Genomic DNA, 15,641 nt, shown 5'->3' with positions numbered 1-15,641 from the left:
ATAAATTCCCACTTTGTAAGAATATTTTATGAGAATCAATCTTATTAACATACAATTGTTAGGATCTCACGTAATTTATATTGGACAACACTACACTTACTATATATACAAAATTTAATATTTTTACTGACTAGAGCGTTAGAGTATTCTCTGCAAGTGGAGCTTCCTCATTCCTTTAGAGTCAATTCACAAAAGCATGAAAGAAGACTACTTGGAACAATCTCGGATTCTAACTGACCTCATATCGACGAGAACACAATCTAATAATTTTGAGCTAATTTAAACCATAATGGTTATGTAAAAGTTGTGTTCACCAATCAAACGGGGTTTAAATTAGCTAAAACAAAATTTAATCCAAGAATTTGTCCTAACATTATTTTATTACCATGGTTAACAAATTATCTATCTCAAAAAATCTAGTTTAATTCTTTTCGCAATCGAATGAGGTATGTAAATACCGAAACATTTTTTATATTTCCAATTCTTTAGCACTATATGATAAATAAAAAATTATCATTGGTAAACACTCACTTTTTCTTATATATAATTTTAAATTAATTGAATTTTTTTATAATTATTTAATGACTTAAATAAGTTTTAAGCTCTTAATAAATTTGAATTTATTGAAGAGGATTTTTGTTTTGCGAGGACCTTGGAATTGACATGGATAGTCGTGTAGTAGTGCGAGAGATTGAAGAATTTTGAAGTGATTTTGCCGCTGTCTTTTATCTCTTCATTTATACTCTATAGGTTATTTTTAATCAAAATATCTTTGAGTTTGGAGTATCTTTCTTTTTGTGTGCTTTTTGTTCATCTATTTTTTTTTCTTACAATTTTACTTCATCTAAAATTTTATGTTATTTTACAAATATTATACTTATTTAATTGTGTAAAATAGGGTTTGGTGGATAAAAGAATTAAAACTAGTTTTTTATTGTTTTTAGTGCCATTCAATTAATGAATAAAATGTAATTGACATTAAACAGCATAAGAATCATATTAACCGTATATGTATTTTTTTTAATCAGAAATAAAATATAAAAATAAAGAGATACATAGACTAATCAAATCCATATACATAAAGTTTGTACATAATAATTACAATTTTTGCAATATACACTACAACAAAATCATGAAATAGAAACTAATTTTTAGTGACAAAAAATAATTAGTTGCTATAATGATTAAATTAAAGACCATTTTAGAGACTAAAAAATGTTGATTTCTAAATTAATTTTTATTATAGTTAAATGGTTTCTAAATTGGTATCTAATTAGCAATCAAGATTTTTGATACCAAATTTAAAAACTAAAGAATTGGTAGTTAAAAACTTGGTTGCTAATTAGATACCAATTTAGAAACCATTTAACAATAATAGAAACTAATTTAGAAACCAAATTGTTTTTTAATTTCTAAAATAGTTTCTAATTTAGTTACTATAACAACTAATTATTTTTTTTTATCTAAAATTGATTTTTATTTCATATTTTTCTTATAGTGATAAAAAAAATATGACCCTTCAAAAAGTTTACTCCACAAACTATTGTTCTTAGGACTAACAATATGTGTAATGTTAAAGGTACAACCTACTATTCACGTGAGGTTAATAAAGGGACTTTGGATAAAAAAAAAATAATGATGCTAAAAACATAGAAAAAAATTGTTCGGTAGCTCAGCAAACTCAATCTATTAAGGAATTAAAAATTTTATGCAATAAAATTAATATCAATGAAATAAAAGTCTCAAGTTTTTCTAATTATTTTAATCCTTTTTAATTCATTTACTTAATATTTTTACACAAAAATTAAGTGTCTTTGGCCAAACATGTTAATAAATGAGATCTCTAATATTTGTTAGTCAAGTTATGGATGATAATAATGAATGAATTAATAAGAGCATAATGTAAAAAATTAAAAGAGTGAGTATGAATTGAATACTTATTGTGGAGGTGTTCTTATAGAGATTTTGGTAGTGTTATATCTTATATGTTATATTAATAGCAAGTGACACAATAGACTCAAATTTCAACAAAGATAAAATAACTCTGATATCAATTTGAATAGTAAATAATTATTTTATTGATATCAACCACATAATATATATTCTCATCATCTCTATCTATATTTGTAATAACCAAATAAATGGAAGATTCTTAAAATATGTTTGAAAATATTGAGAATATTTTTTATCTAATAGTATATTATTTAAAAAAATAAATGTCTTCGGTCAAACTATTAACAAGATGAGTATAAGGAGTTATGAATGATAATCCAAATAAACTATAAAAGGGATGTAAGGTGAAAATTGAAATGAATATTTATATTATAAAGATATTTTTATATAAGTTTTACTAACATTATCTCTTAAATTAATAATAAGATATATAAATATCATATAAAAAAATATAATAAAGTTATTAAATTATTAAATCTTATATTTTTAAGTATTGAAATTAAGTTATTCAATGAGTTATACTATAAATTTATCGGTGTATCCATCACCTTAATAATATTTTTTATCATAAAAAATAATTAAATAAAAATTGTTACTTAAACAATTACAACAATTACACGTTGAGAAGGTATCAGTATACAATTGTGATTTGACCAATATAATTTTAAAATTTTTTAATCAATATAATTTTAAAATTGTTTAATTTCAGTCAAATATATATATATATTTTTTTTAATATACTCTAGTTCACTATTTTCAACATATCAACATTAATTAAATCGAAATGAACCGTGAAACTTTCATTTACCATAGTCTTATGAACTCACAAATACATTCTCATGGCAAAGCTTATTATAATTTGTAAAGTTTACTTTTACAAACCAGCATCTTTTTCCAAAATGTGTTACTTTTGTTAGAACTTAGTTCAGAATTCAGAGTAAAATCTCATGTTTAAGTAAGGTGAATAGAAGGAAAAAAGATGTTTAAACAGAACGAATGAAATTTACTGGTGCATGTTAATTCCAAACTGATTTAGCAGTAACTTAGAAAATTCAAACTGGTGCAGGGAAAGTGTTATTTTATAGTGTAATTAGAGTAGAATTAATGTGTGTTAAGTATTTAGTTTGAGAAGAAGGGACAAATAATTGTTGAATGATACGAGGAAAAGGAAAGTACGAGAAGTCAACCTGACCCCATTTGTACACGTGTTCATCCGACACAAGCTGATGGGAATAGCGTTCAGCCGCGATGCCAGGGTGGTGCTGCCATGCACAAATTATTACGCACAATCCATTCTATTATCACTTATCTATATATAATCTCACTTATCTTTATTATTACGCTAATTTCAAACCATAATCTCAAAATGCTAAGCTTCTTCAACTGCTTAAAGATTTGTGATATGGCAATTAAATTGCTCAACAAAAACTATTATGTTATGTGTGCTGTTATGAGGACACTTTCTAGTGCTTGTCTTATCAGCAGCTTCAAAACCTTCCCTCTGTCGTTAATAATATTTGGCAATGTTCCTGAATAAGTTCAACAAAAAGTTTTCCTCCAGTAACTAAAGTTAAACCATATATGTCCAAAGGATAATGCTGTTTTTACACAACAAAATCTCTAAGGTATATTTCATATTGATTAAAGGAAAAATCATGAGTCTGTTGATATATGATGAAAAAAAATATATTAGACTTGTTAGTGGGTGTGTTGATTTGGTTAACAAGCAAAATGAACATTTAATGCTGTGGGTTTGGAGGATCTTTGAGATTCTAAAACGTGCTTTTCAATTACATGTAGACTTAATTGTTCTAACAAAGTGTAAGATTAGTACTGTGCACACAGAAGAGGAACTGAGTTTTAAGAAGGAATCATATGAGAAAAAAACAGGAGCAGAAAAGTGCAGATAGATATATATGCAAGTAAAAGGAAGCAGTGTTGTTGCTTAACATGGACAAGGTGTGACTATGCTGTGACTGTCTGAAGGAATATTATAGCACTTTTCACATATGTCACAGGTCCATATCTTTGGAACCATCGATGTTGTACATTACTTCCAATCTTGTAATTCTGGTTATGCATTCAATGTGCTAAAGCTAAAAGAACTAGTTTAGGGTTGTAGGCTCTAGCAGAAGTTAATTGGGGCAGGTGAAAATCCAGGAATTGGTCTGGTGAGTGTGAGACATTCCCATGCAAATGTTGGTGGTCTTCCTCAGTCTGAGTTGTTTTTCTTGGCTGCCCATGCCTCGTTTCCACTAAGATTGAATCAACTGTCCATGTGTGCCACAAGTTCCTACACTCATTTCATCAACAAAACTACAATAGTCTTTTTCCTTTTGTTTTTATCCTGACCAGTCACAAAGCACAATAGTGAACTGCTAAAGAAAATATACACACTCTTCATCTTTCAAGTTCCAAGACACATGCCCTTGCATTTCTAGTTGGCAAAATATCTATTATGGGAAATTTTCAGATTTGGCTGAGGCACAAATTTTACCATATATAATGCTTTGCTTGTGCATTTGTGATATGCAACCAGATCGACACGACTATTTGCGCAATTGTAGCTTCTTGGCACAAAAATTAAGTGCCATTCTAGTCTAGTGGAATTTAAAAACCTATATAATTGTACTAAGCTACAAATTCCATATATATATTTTGCTGATATTGATATATGTTTCTTTAACACTATTTTAACACCACAAGACCCTTTTAATCCTCAATGAAGGGTACCTTTCACATATTGCACTTCATAATATGCTTAAGCATTTAAATGCTCTGCTTATGTGTCCTCATGAATCTGCTCTTAAGATTGTGTAGAGATTAGATCTGCCTTTCACACTCTCAAACCTATAAAGTGCATTTATTTGATCTGATGGTTAACACCATGACACGCCATATCCTAGTCAGAGTAATAACCGGCAAAAATATTCAAAACCATGTGTTTTTTATGGAGGAAGAGAACTCAAACGAATTCCGAAGTAGTAGTAGTAATAAAAAGAATATACAAGAGAGAATGTCTTTTCTGGTATAAATATAAAGGGTATAAAACAATAAACTAAATAGTAGTGATAATATAATTTAACAATGGAATGAACCAATGAGGGGAAGTATTTGGTCAGAAAGAGAGACACGTATTGGGAAGGAAATAGTGGTGAGACAGCAAGTGAGTTAAGTCAAGTTCAGGGACTTGATGCAAAAGAAAAAAAAAATCAGGCTACACCCAATTAAGCCATGAAATTCACCAAAATCTCATCATAGCTACTTTTCTAATCCCAATGCTCAACCCTCATTGGTTTTCAAGACCTGCTCTCAAGCAACTTTAATGGTTACTGCTTAAAAAGTGAATCCATTACCATTAAAACACCTGGCACCTAGCTCTCTCTCTCTCTCATTGTCAGTATCATCCAACCATCATTACCACCTTTTCTCCTCACATTATATATATTTATTGCTACCTAGCTAGTACTTTCAGCTTATGCACTCTAACTTCATTCATCCCCATAACCTTACCATTACCATTACCCTTAACCTTACCCTTACCCTCACCCTTACTCTTACCCTTAGTCCTCCCACAATGAAGGTGAGTCTCCTTCTTGTGTTGCCACTGTGTGAGATTGGTTATGTTTAGTGTTATGGAAATGTTGATGTTGTATGATCTGAATGTTTTTGTCACTTGCAGTTCCTCAGCTGGATGCAAAATAAACTTGGTGGAAAACAAGACAACAGAAAACCAAACACACACACAACTGCTACATGTAAGTTTTTGTTACTATTCAGATAGTTAGATTTTCCTTGCGTCAATGCATGAGGTTTGTAGCACCAATAGGATGTAAGAATTCAGTCGTTGTCCGATACACTTAAAAACACACTTGCTTCTATGTGAAGGAAGGGTGACTTGATTCGAAACATACAGAGGAAGACAGGGAGAAGACAAGTTTGTATGTTCAATATATTTTCATATTTCTCTTTCTCTCTCTCTGTCTCTCAAGTTTCATTTCCAATCAAACAAAAGACTATGTACAAGATAACGTTATTCATGTCAAAGGCGCTCGTGCATAGGAATACTAGGCACTTTAAAATGGTTTTTTTTGTGTATATTTAACAATTATTTATATCTTTAAGATTGAAGAATAACTTAACAGTTCTAACTTGGCATCCTAGTATAGTTGTAACTTGATCCAAGGAAAACTTAGTTAAGAGTAGTTTCAGTAAAATAACATTAATCGTTTTCTTGGGAATCTTAAAATAATGGTTTCTTTTGGTTTTGTGCACAGATCATGCAAAACAAGAACCTCGAGAGGAATTCAGCGATTGGCCTCATGGTTTACTAGCAATTGGAACATTTGGAAATAACAGTGAAATCAAAGAAAACTCAGATGACCAAAATGCACAAGAGGATCCATCCTCGTCAGAGGAAATAGCAGACTTCACTCCTGAAGAAATTGGGAATCTACAGAAGGAACTAACCAAACTCCTGAGACGAAAACCAAATGTGGAAAAGGAAATTTCTGAGCTTCCTCTGGACAGATTTCTTAACTGCCCTTCAAGCTTGGAGGTTGATAGGAGAATCAGCAATGCCCTATGCAGTGAATCAGATGATAAAGAAGAAGATATTGAGAAGACATTGAGTGTGATAATTGACAAATGCAAAGACATTTGTGCACATAACAGAAAGAAAACAATTGGGAAGAAATCTATTTCTTTCCTTCTGAAGAAGATATTTGTTTGTAGAAGTGGATTTGCTCCAACGCCTAGCCTTAGAGATACCCTTCAAGAGTCAAGAATGGAGAAGGTAATCCTTTCTTTTGTTGATAATCTTTCACTGGCCTAATTAGGTGGAGACATTATTACATGGTCTCGTATCATCATAATCAAGTTTATCAACCTTGTTATGTGTCACATAGAAATTGATTGGAATTATAAACAAATGGTGGCCTCAGATCTTAGACTGATTTCTAATTAAACTAGGTGCTATTCCAATGCTTTAGTTTTTTTACTCAACTGTGATAAAATATACAGCTTTTGAGGACAATGCTTCACAAGAAAATCTACACCCAAAATTCTTCTCGGACATCTTTGATGACAAAGTGCATAGAGGACAAGAAGATGACAAGGAAGAGGAGTGATGATGAATCAGATGAGAAAACTGGTGATGGCTGTAAATGGGTCAAGACTGATTCTGAATGTAAGTTGCATTTTGCCATATAAATCTGCTGAATAATGTCCCTGACTTAAGTTTCCATGAATAATAATAATATTCTTTTCTTTCTTGCAGATATTGTGCTGGAGATATAAATCTGCTTCTATTTTTACTAGTTATATTAGTAGCTGTTCAGGTAAACATCAATTCATGTATAATACAAGTAGTGCAGTGGTGTGTGTGTACATTTCATAACACTTAGTTGACAACATTTTTTTTGTTTTTGACCACAGATTGAATGAAAAAGGGAGAGAAGTATATGTATATGATGATGGAGGATATGGAGTGGAGATGAGATTTTTTGAAATGAAGATTATGTGTGATATGTAGATGGTGCATGGTAGAGAGGAGAATGTGTGTGTTGTTAATAGTGGATCAAGTTATTTTTTCATGGTTGTGTCTGCAAATGCAGAACAAGCCATGTTGTGGAAAATGATAGAATGGATTTGAATGCTCTACACACTTCTCATCCCTTTTTTTACTCCACTTTGTCACCTCCTCCCCTTCTTCTTTTGTAACATCTCCCAAGTTAATGAATAAAACTTTTTATTATTACTTGTTTCTTCATTTTCTTCAACCTCCATCTTTTGGAATACTTCCTCAAACAGCCATTAAACTTCTAATCAAACATATTCAATCATAAAAATAATTTTTTTTTAATAAAGTGAACATGTTTATGTTTTTATGTGTTAGTTTAATTTGTTTATTTTAAACATATGCAGCATTTTTTAAAACTAAATACTCTTAACTAAAATTAGTTAGTTTTTATAGTGATAAATGTTTAAAAGAAAAAAAATTAATAACAAAAAAAATCTAAGATACTTTAATTATTTTATATTTTTAACATAAAAACTTTTATATAAACAATACATGCCAATTAAATTCACATAGAAATATGAATAAGTAATATCTTATTTATTTTATATATATATATATATATATATTAGTGGAGTGGAAAAAATGTTAAAATACAATTTTTATTGTAAAAGAGGGAAAACACAAGAAAGAGGTTTTGTGTTTTTAAGGATTTTAAAAACTTTTTTTTGCAACGAAAAAAAAGTGTAGTGTGTAATTCTTAATAACAAAGGTATAATTTTAATATATGAATAGATGATAAAAGCAACGATAGATGATAATGTTTTAATATGATACTTTTCACAAATATAAAAAAAAAAACATAAATTGAGGTCCGTTTCAAAGATTAAAAAAATTAAAGTTAATTCCAAGGACAAAAAAAATGAAAAAAGATTAAAAAAAGATTATATTTATTCGTTTTAACATGAAATTATATTTAGTTATTGAAAACCTAATAAAGTCTACCTAAAACAAATATTATTAAAGGTTATTCCTAATTTAGAGATAAAATATTACTTTTACTAGTTTCTTCAAGTTAATCATAAAAATAAGAAAAGTTTAAATATTGTTATATTTATTTATCTCAACATGAGATTATATTTCATTCTTAATAACCTAGTAAAGTTTAATAAAACAAGTATTATTAAAATTCATTCTTAATCTATGATACAATTAGCTAGTACTTTTACAAGTTTATTCATGTTAACCATATTAGTAATATTTCTGAAACTTTTACACACACAGATATTTTTCTAATAATATGTCATTTTCGACTTACACATTTAAAAGAAAATGGTTTTGTTCAAACTATATTTAAAGATAGTGTCGTAATGCTTTCAAGATATACAAGTGGGTAAATAATCATTTATACATAGAAAAAGTAACAAAGATTGCTAAAAGATTTGTATGTATTCTGTTTGAGAACAAAAAATTTATACGAAAATAAGTAAGATAAAAATTAATATTTATTTAAACTAATAAAAAACTTAGATCGGGGTTTATTAGTGTTGGATCTAACTCTTATCCTTTATTTTCTAAAGTAAGATCTGTGTTATTTATTTCAATGTTTTATTTTTGGCCTTTAACTCTCAAATTTTAATTAATATTTTTTCTTTAATTCAATTAATCCGTATAATTTTTATCTATTTACGTATGGAATTTGTTTATTACTAACGGATATACAGACGCAACGTATATCCAAATTTTTTTATTACTTATGTTTAATATTAAAATTTAAATAAACAATATTATTATTAACATATTTATATTAACAATGTAATTATGACCATAAATGAAAAGATACATAATAAATTATAAATTATTTAAGTGTGTCTAGTTATATATTTTTTAAAGAAACATAATAATTATATATCATAAATTTACAAATGTTATGTAAATTTTTTATTTTGTTATTTAATTATATTTAATGTGAAAAAAATAAAATACAAAATTTAATCAAATTAAATAATATCTTACTATTTGTATTAATCTTTTATTACTTATATATATATATATATTTAATTAAATAGGTTTAAAATAATCTTTTATTTTTATTATATATATATATATTTAAAACTAAAATTTGAATAAACAATGTCATTATAAACTATGTAGTAAGCACAGATACATACTGATACGACACGGACACAGAGATACGTAAAATCTTTAAAATGTAGGACACGAGGACACGGATCTATATATCTATATATTATATAATTATGAATTATATAAGTTGATAATAGAGATTTATGTGTATAGGTATGTTCCATATTATTTTTTGGAGCAAAAACCATTTAAGATTATGTCCGAGCTTCATAGATTATAAGTATAAATTTTTAATTCATTTTAAATGTTTATTCATGTTTATCCGTATTTTTTATTTTTATTATTATTATATATCTATTTAAATTTATTTTAAAAAAATGTAGATCTATGTATTTGTATATTTTAAATATCAAATTATCTCTCTATATCTATATATATACATGATTTAAAGAAAACAAAATATTTTATTAATTTGTAAAGAGAAAATCAAATAAAGATGACGATTAATATTGGGATGTGCATTTTATCGGAAAGAAATAAAATTATTGTTAACAAATATTTTCGTTAATTAATTTTTTTAATTTTAAAAAATTACAAATTTTATTTATTATTTTTTTATTTGCGTATTTTTATCAAGATTAAAAAAAGTAAAATAACTATCACGATTACTAAGTATTATAATTTATTTAATTTTCATAAGAAAAAAAATCGAATTACAACATGAAATAAATATAAAAAAAACATAATAAAAATGGAAGAAAAAATAAAAGTTTCGTATAAATATTTAATTTTAATATTATTATATAATTATAAGTTGTCATATGATAGGTTTATATATTTTGAAATATTTAGATGGAGCATATAAAAACTCTTACACTCATGCCTTCTAAACTTTGAAAAGATTAATATATCACCTTCTTCTGGATCTATCCCAAATCCCACTCTCCAAACCCTAGAAAATTAATCTCTTCCCCTTTTCTTTCTCTCAAAATCTCTATCAAAGATTCTCACTTTCCACTCTTCTACTGTGATTTGATTTCTGGGGGTTTCTTCCTTTTCGCAATTTCGATCTTAAACCTGAGGCTGTGGTATTCGGAATTCAGATTGAAGTTAGTTGGGGTGAAGTAGGGTAGTTGCGTTGGCACTGGCAATGCCATTGGTGTGATACCGAATGTCAGTGAGAAATTTTTCGGTGATTTTTGTGATACCGAAAATACATAATGTCTTGGGCAGGCCCTGAGGATATTTACCTTTCCACTTCACTTGCCAGCTATCTTGACAGTGAGCACTCTCTCTTTCTCTTTATCTCATATTGGTATACACTTCAAATTTTCTTGTTTATATGAAAGATTGGGCACTTGATTTCATTGTCTAGTGTTTAAAGGGTAATTTTCAATGCCAAAATGTTGTGGACTTGGTTAGATATCCTCTGGTGATTCAATTTTCAAGATCCTCTCGTGTAATTAGATATCCAAGAGCCTCTAGTGTAAATATATTAAGAAGGGCTTGATGTCCAAAATCTTCTTGTGTAAATAATCTAGTAACTGTAGAGAGCGGGGAACCGTGGAACATGAAAATATATAGCCATGATTATATGTGATATAATACAATTGTATGAGATAATATACGGAGCATTTATATGTTAGTGTTGCAAATTACCCAGGACCTAAAACTTTCCTCTACAAGTCTATTCTATACCTCTAAATGCTTGAAAACTATAGTCGTTTCTGTAAAACTGAAGGCATAAGAGTATGCTGTTGTGGTGAACTCTAGATGGAAATGATATTGCTTTTGAATTGTAATTTGTGTCTGAGTAGTTTTGATGTTACCAGTCTTTCTGATTCTGAGAAAGTGTTCAAAATCAGTGAAAACCTGTTGGGTGTTAGTAAATTAATTTGAGTTTTCTTTGGAGGTGACACTGATTTGTATGAGATAATATATAGCCATGATTATATGTGATATAATACAATTGTATGAGATAATATACGGAGCATTTATATGTTAGTGTTGCAAATTACCCAGGACCTAAAACTTTCCTCTACAAGTCTATTCTATACCTCTAAATGCTTGAAAACTATAGTCGTTTCTGTAAAACTGAAGGCATAAGAGTATGCTGTTGTGGTGAACTCTAGATGGAAATGATATTGCTTTTGAATTGTAATTTGTGTCTGAGTAGTTTTGATGTTACCAGTCTTTCTGATTCTGAGAAAGTGTTCAAAATCAGTGAAAACCTGTTGGGTGTTAGTAAATTAATTTGAGTTTTCTTTGGAGGTGACACTGATTTGTATTTCTCATAAACTTTTGTGGCCTCACACTAATTTTTGTTGTAGAGAAACTTCTTGTATTGCTGAGAGATGGTAGAAAACTCATGGGGACACTTCGCTCTTTTGATCAATTTGGTACCAACTTCTCCTTAAATTGTGTAAAGTTTTGACATGCAATAAGTTGACTTTCTAAAATGTCTCCTCAATAATATGCAGCTAATGCAGTTCTTGAGGGTGCCTGTGAGAGGGTTATTGTTGGTGAGCTGTATTGTGACATCCCTTTGGGTCTCTATGTGATCCGTGGGGAAAATGTTGTTCTGATTGGTGAGCTGGTAAGATTACTAACTATTTCCCTTTGCATCTGAGTATTTTCCATTAATCAATCTTATTTGCAATCACATATCTTTCAACTTTTAGGACTTGGAGAGGGAGGAACTTCCTGAACACATGACTCGTGTTTCTACAGCAGAAATCAAGAGGGTAGATATTCAAAAATCGTTTCTTTTTTTAATTCATGCTCTTTATGTGTATTTTTCTATCTCCTTATCCCCCATTTTAGTAAACATAATACAAAGTTGTGACTACCCTTCAAATTCATTGCTTTCCTACTTCTCTTCTTTAACCTTCATTGCGTCTTGAATAAATAAAGCATGTGGAGTGGAATCAGATGATGTATTTTGTTTCTGATATCTCTCAATCATTTGGTCAGTAACCTTGGCTGGGAAAATAATGCCAAATTATACTATGATGAGCAAGAAAAATGGACAGATTAAGGGATAAGTGGATGGGTCTATAATAAATATTCATGTACTCTACCTACCAAATTCTAGCTTATTGTGTCGGTAAAGTCATCCTTGAAAATGTTTTCTTTCTGTAGATGGTTGTGGCATTATAGCGATTGAGATAGGCCCACCCATACTCTTCTCTATCATGTCATATTCCTTGTCCTGGGTCTAATTTTGAAACTGATCACAATGATACGCTGGTATTTAGCTTAGCTATTGTATCTATTGTAATGTTTATTTGTTCTGATTATTAGTAATCAGCTTCATAGTTTGCAGTTTATCTGATAAATAGTAGTACTCTCATAGGAAGAAAAGGAAATCTCAATATTGTGATTATGCAGAAAAATGCCTTAAATATTTGATTGTCTATTTAGAAACCCATCATAACAGACACCCTTATAATATACAAATCTCTAAGTAACAAAATAGTTTCAAATTAAAATCCAAAAACTATCAGTACGTAGAAACATAGCAGATTCTTGACTTAATTTGTATATAGATAGGTCATTTGGTTTTCTGTTATGCTTTGGAAATAGTTGCTGATGTAGTCCTATAATAGCAGACTCTTGTGAAGTGCTGTATTTTTTAATGGAACTTTGATTATGCTTTGTAGGCACAGAAAGCTGAAAGGGAGGCCTCAGATCTGAAAGGGACTATGAGGAAAAGAATGGAATTCCTTGACTTTGATTAGTCAACCCTTATTCATCCTTCACCTTTCCATCCGCAAATATTATAGCGGCTGTTCTTCACATATTTTGCTTTCTTTTTCTCTGCTATTGTTGCCTTTCATGGGAGGGTTGAATACTCTTGAATTTGTTTTGTAATATTAGCCTCAGGAATCAATACTATCATTCATTTGCTTTCAAAAACATTCTATTAATATTGGTTCCTCTAATGAGAGGATGCATATTACAATTAAAATATAAAAATACATTTACAATCATTAGTTACAACATTAAGAATGGTTTAAAAATAATGTAACACGTTGAAAGTCATTTAGAATAAAATGGATTTATGATCTCTAAAGTCTTGAATTTTGATAAGAATTTTTTATTGGAATAATTATAAATTTAGAGTATGTATACGTACATATAGCAAATATACCTGCATATACATATATGACTTCATAAGTCTTCAATTTTATAAGATGTTTGTATTAGAATATGCAGATATGATATAAAAAATAAAACTCAAAATCCCAAATAAGATATTTAATTATAAAAATAAAAGTTACTTTTTTATATATATTAATGTCAAATAAGCATAATGAAAGTGGAAGAAGAAAAAATAGAAAGTTGTTTTGTGAGCCTCAAATTTTCAGTAGGAGAAACAAAAAAAAAACTGAATAATTTATATATATTTATTTATATAATTTTGTTTTGGAAAAGTAGTTTTCAAAATCAAACAAAACTATAATATCATTCTTAAAATTTATTTATAAAATGGAATATTTTTATATATGGATATAATATATTCGTATTTATTAAAATAATTTATAAATTTATACTCTCAATTAATTTACCTACAATTTGTCGTTTATTCAGACAGATAGGATCCAAATTATATAAATTTTTAAGTAAAAATCATGCAATTTAACTATTTATATTAATAAAATCAAAAATTTAAATTTACTAATTTTATAAAAATAAATAAATTATATTGACGTGATATTTATGAAATTTTACTTAAATGCTATTATATACCAATAATAAAAATATATATTGCGTGATATTTAGTAATTATAAACTAAATAATAAGAAAAATAAAAACTATAATTCTTAAGAAAGATGAAGATATAAAAAAATAATTTGTTTCTTCACGTTTAACAAACTAGTCCATATTTTAAAAAATTTAAAATTGATAAATAAAATGAGAGTATATTAGTTTAAAAAAACAGTCACCAAGTTTTATATTAGTAAATAATAAATAAAAATTAGTGATATAAAACAAATAAATGTTTTAATATAATTATGTTTATTGTGTTATAAATTTGAATTTATTTAATTTTTTTTTACTGTAATTAAATAAAAAAGATAAAAATTATATTGTATGACATTTTTAAAGTTCTTTTACTGGCATGACATTTGTAAATTGCATTACATTTGTAAACTTAAAAATAAACTTATTATTTGTAAATTTACCATATTACATTACATTTGTAAATTTAAGTATTATGTTGGTTATATTTTTCACAATATATCACCAGATATGCTTAGATAATTATAAATTATATTTAATTTTTTTCAAATTTAATATTATTTTTTAAATTTTAAATTTAAGTAATTATAAAATTACAAAATAATTAAAATAAAATATTAATATAAAAATAAAATAGAAAAAAATTATAATGAAAAATCCTCTTTATATATTACTAGGAACGTAGACACTCTCGCTTGTGTATTCACATTTTTTATTTTTGTTTTTAATGTATATTTGTATTTTATTTTTATTATTACGTATTTAATATTTTATTTCTATTATTATTGTGCATTTTCATTTTTTATTTTTGTTATTAATGTTATTATTATTATTATGTATCAATATTTTTTATTTCTACGATTTGTCTATTCATCAAATCTAGAGTAATTTGATTTTTCAATATGTATCATCTTGGATCATAAATAATGATATTTCTTTAGAGTTTGACTACTTGATTGTATTAAAAATATACAATTTATTTTTATCATTTTTTTAGTTCTAATTTAATGTATTTTTTTAATGAAATGATTACCTAGTAGTATAAGAAAAATGAATGCAACAGTATATTTTGAATGGTTTACTTTGATTAATTAACAGTAAAATTGATTATTAAAAGAGTAGAGAAAGATAAAATATATTATTATATATATTGGTATATGTAAGACACATTTTTGAATTTCATACCTAAAGAAAAGAAAAGTGAGTTAATTCTGTAATAACATTAAATTTATAAAAAATTTATATTATTTTTTAAATTTTTCAGAAGAATAATTTTTATTGAAAATAACTCATTTTCAATTAAATTTTAGTAATATTTTCTTCCGTAATTTCAACAAT

The 15,641-nt window shown here is 27.4% G+C and overlaps 2 protein-coding genes across 2 annotated transcripts; both read left to right on the top strand.

Moving 5' to 3' along the window:
- Positions 1-5,442: 5,442 nt before the first annotated feature.
- Positions 5,443-7,527, top strand: LOC137818734 (protein NEGATIVE GRAVITROPIC RESPONSE OF ROOTS). The gene is made up of 6 exons (XM_068622313.2): positions 5,443-5,536; positions 5,636-5,711; positions 6,231-6,748; positions 6,976-7,141; positions 7,232-7,292; positions 7,390-7,527. The coding sequence occupies exons 1-5, from the start codon at positions 5,531-5,533 to the stop codon at positions 7,249-7,251; spliced, it is 786 nt and encodes a 261-aa protein (XP_068478414.2). The 5' UTR covers positions 5,443-5,530; the 3' UTR covers positions 7,252-7,292; positions 7,390-7,527.
- A 2,870-nt stretch (positions 7,528-10,397) lies between these two features.
- Positions 10,398-13,474, top strand: LOC137818449 (sm-like protein LSM1B). The gene is made up of 5 exons (XM_068621890.2): positions 10,398-10,837; positions 11,887-11,955; positions 12,037-12,152; positions 12,238-12,300; positions 13,219-13,474. The coding sequence occupies exons 1-5, from the start codon at positions 10,777-10,779 to the stop codon at positions 13,294-13,296; spliced, it is 387 nt and encodes a 128-aa protein (XP_068477991.1). The 5' UTR covers positions 10,398-10,776; the 3' UTR covers positions 13,297-13,474.
- The last annotated feature ends 2,167 nt before the right edge of the window (positions 13,475-15,641 follow it).

This window comes from Phaseolus vulgaris, chromosome 10 (assembly GCF_051622355.1).
Source record: "Phaseolus vulgaris cultivar YP4 chromosome 10, ASM5162235v1, whole genome shotgun sequence".
Lineage (NCBI taxonomy): Eukaryota > Viridiplantae > Streptophyta > Magnoliopsida > Fabales > Fabaceae > Phaseolus > Phaseolus vulgaris.
The sequence above is the reverse complement of the archived record's forward strand: the minus strand, read 5'-3'. Positions and strand labels throughout refer to the sequence as shown.

What these genes read in the sequence shown, in the direction of transcription:
- LOC137818734 (XM_068622313.2), top strand. An exon ending in AAGAGTCAAGAATGGAGAAG is followed by an intron (nt 6,749 to 6,975) that starts GTAATCCTTTCT and finishes TAAAATATACAG; the next exon opens with CTTTTGAGGACAATGCTTCA. An exon ending in GGTCAAGACTGATTCTGAAT is followed by an intron (nt 7,142 to 7,231) that starts GTAAGTTGCATT and finishes TCTTTCTTGCAG; the next exon opens with ATATTGTGCTGGAGATATAA.
- LOC137818449 (XM_068621890.2), top strand. Translation starts at nt 10,777, where the DNA reads ATGTCTTGGGCAGGCCCTGAGGATATTTACCTTTCCACTTCACTTGCC. An exon ending in ACTTGCCAGCTATCTTGACA is followed by an intron (nt 10,838 to 11,886) that starts GTGAGCACTCTC and finishes TTTTTGTTGTAG; the next exon opens with AGAAACTTCTTGTATTGCTG. An exon ending in TTGTTCTGATTGGTGAGCTG is followed by an intron (nt 12,153 to 12,237) that starts GTAAGATTACTA and finishes TTCAACTTTTAG; the next exon opens with GACTTGGAGAGGGAGGAACT.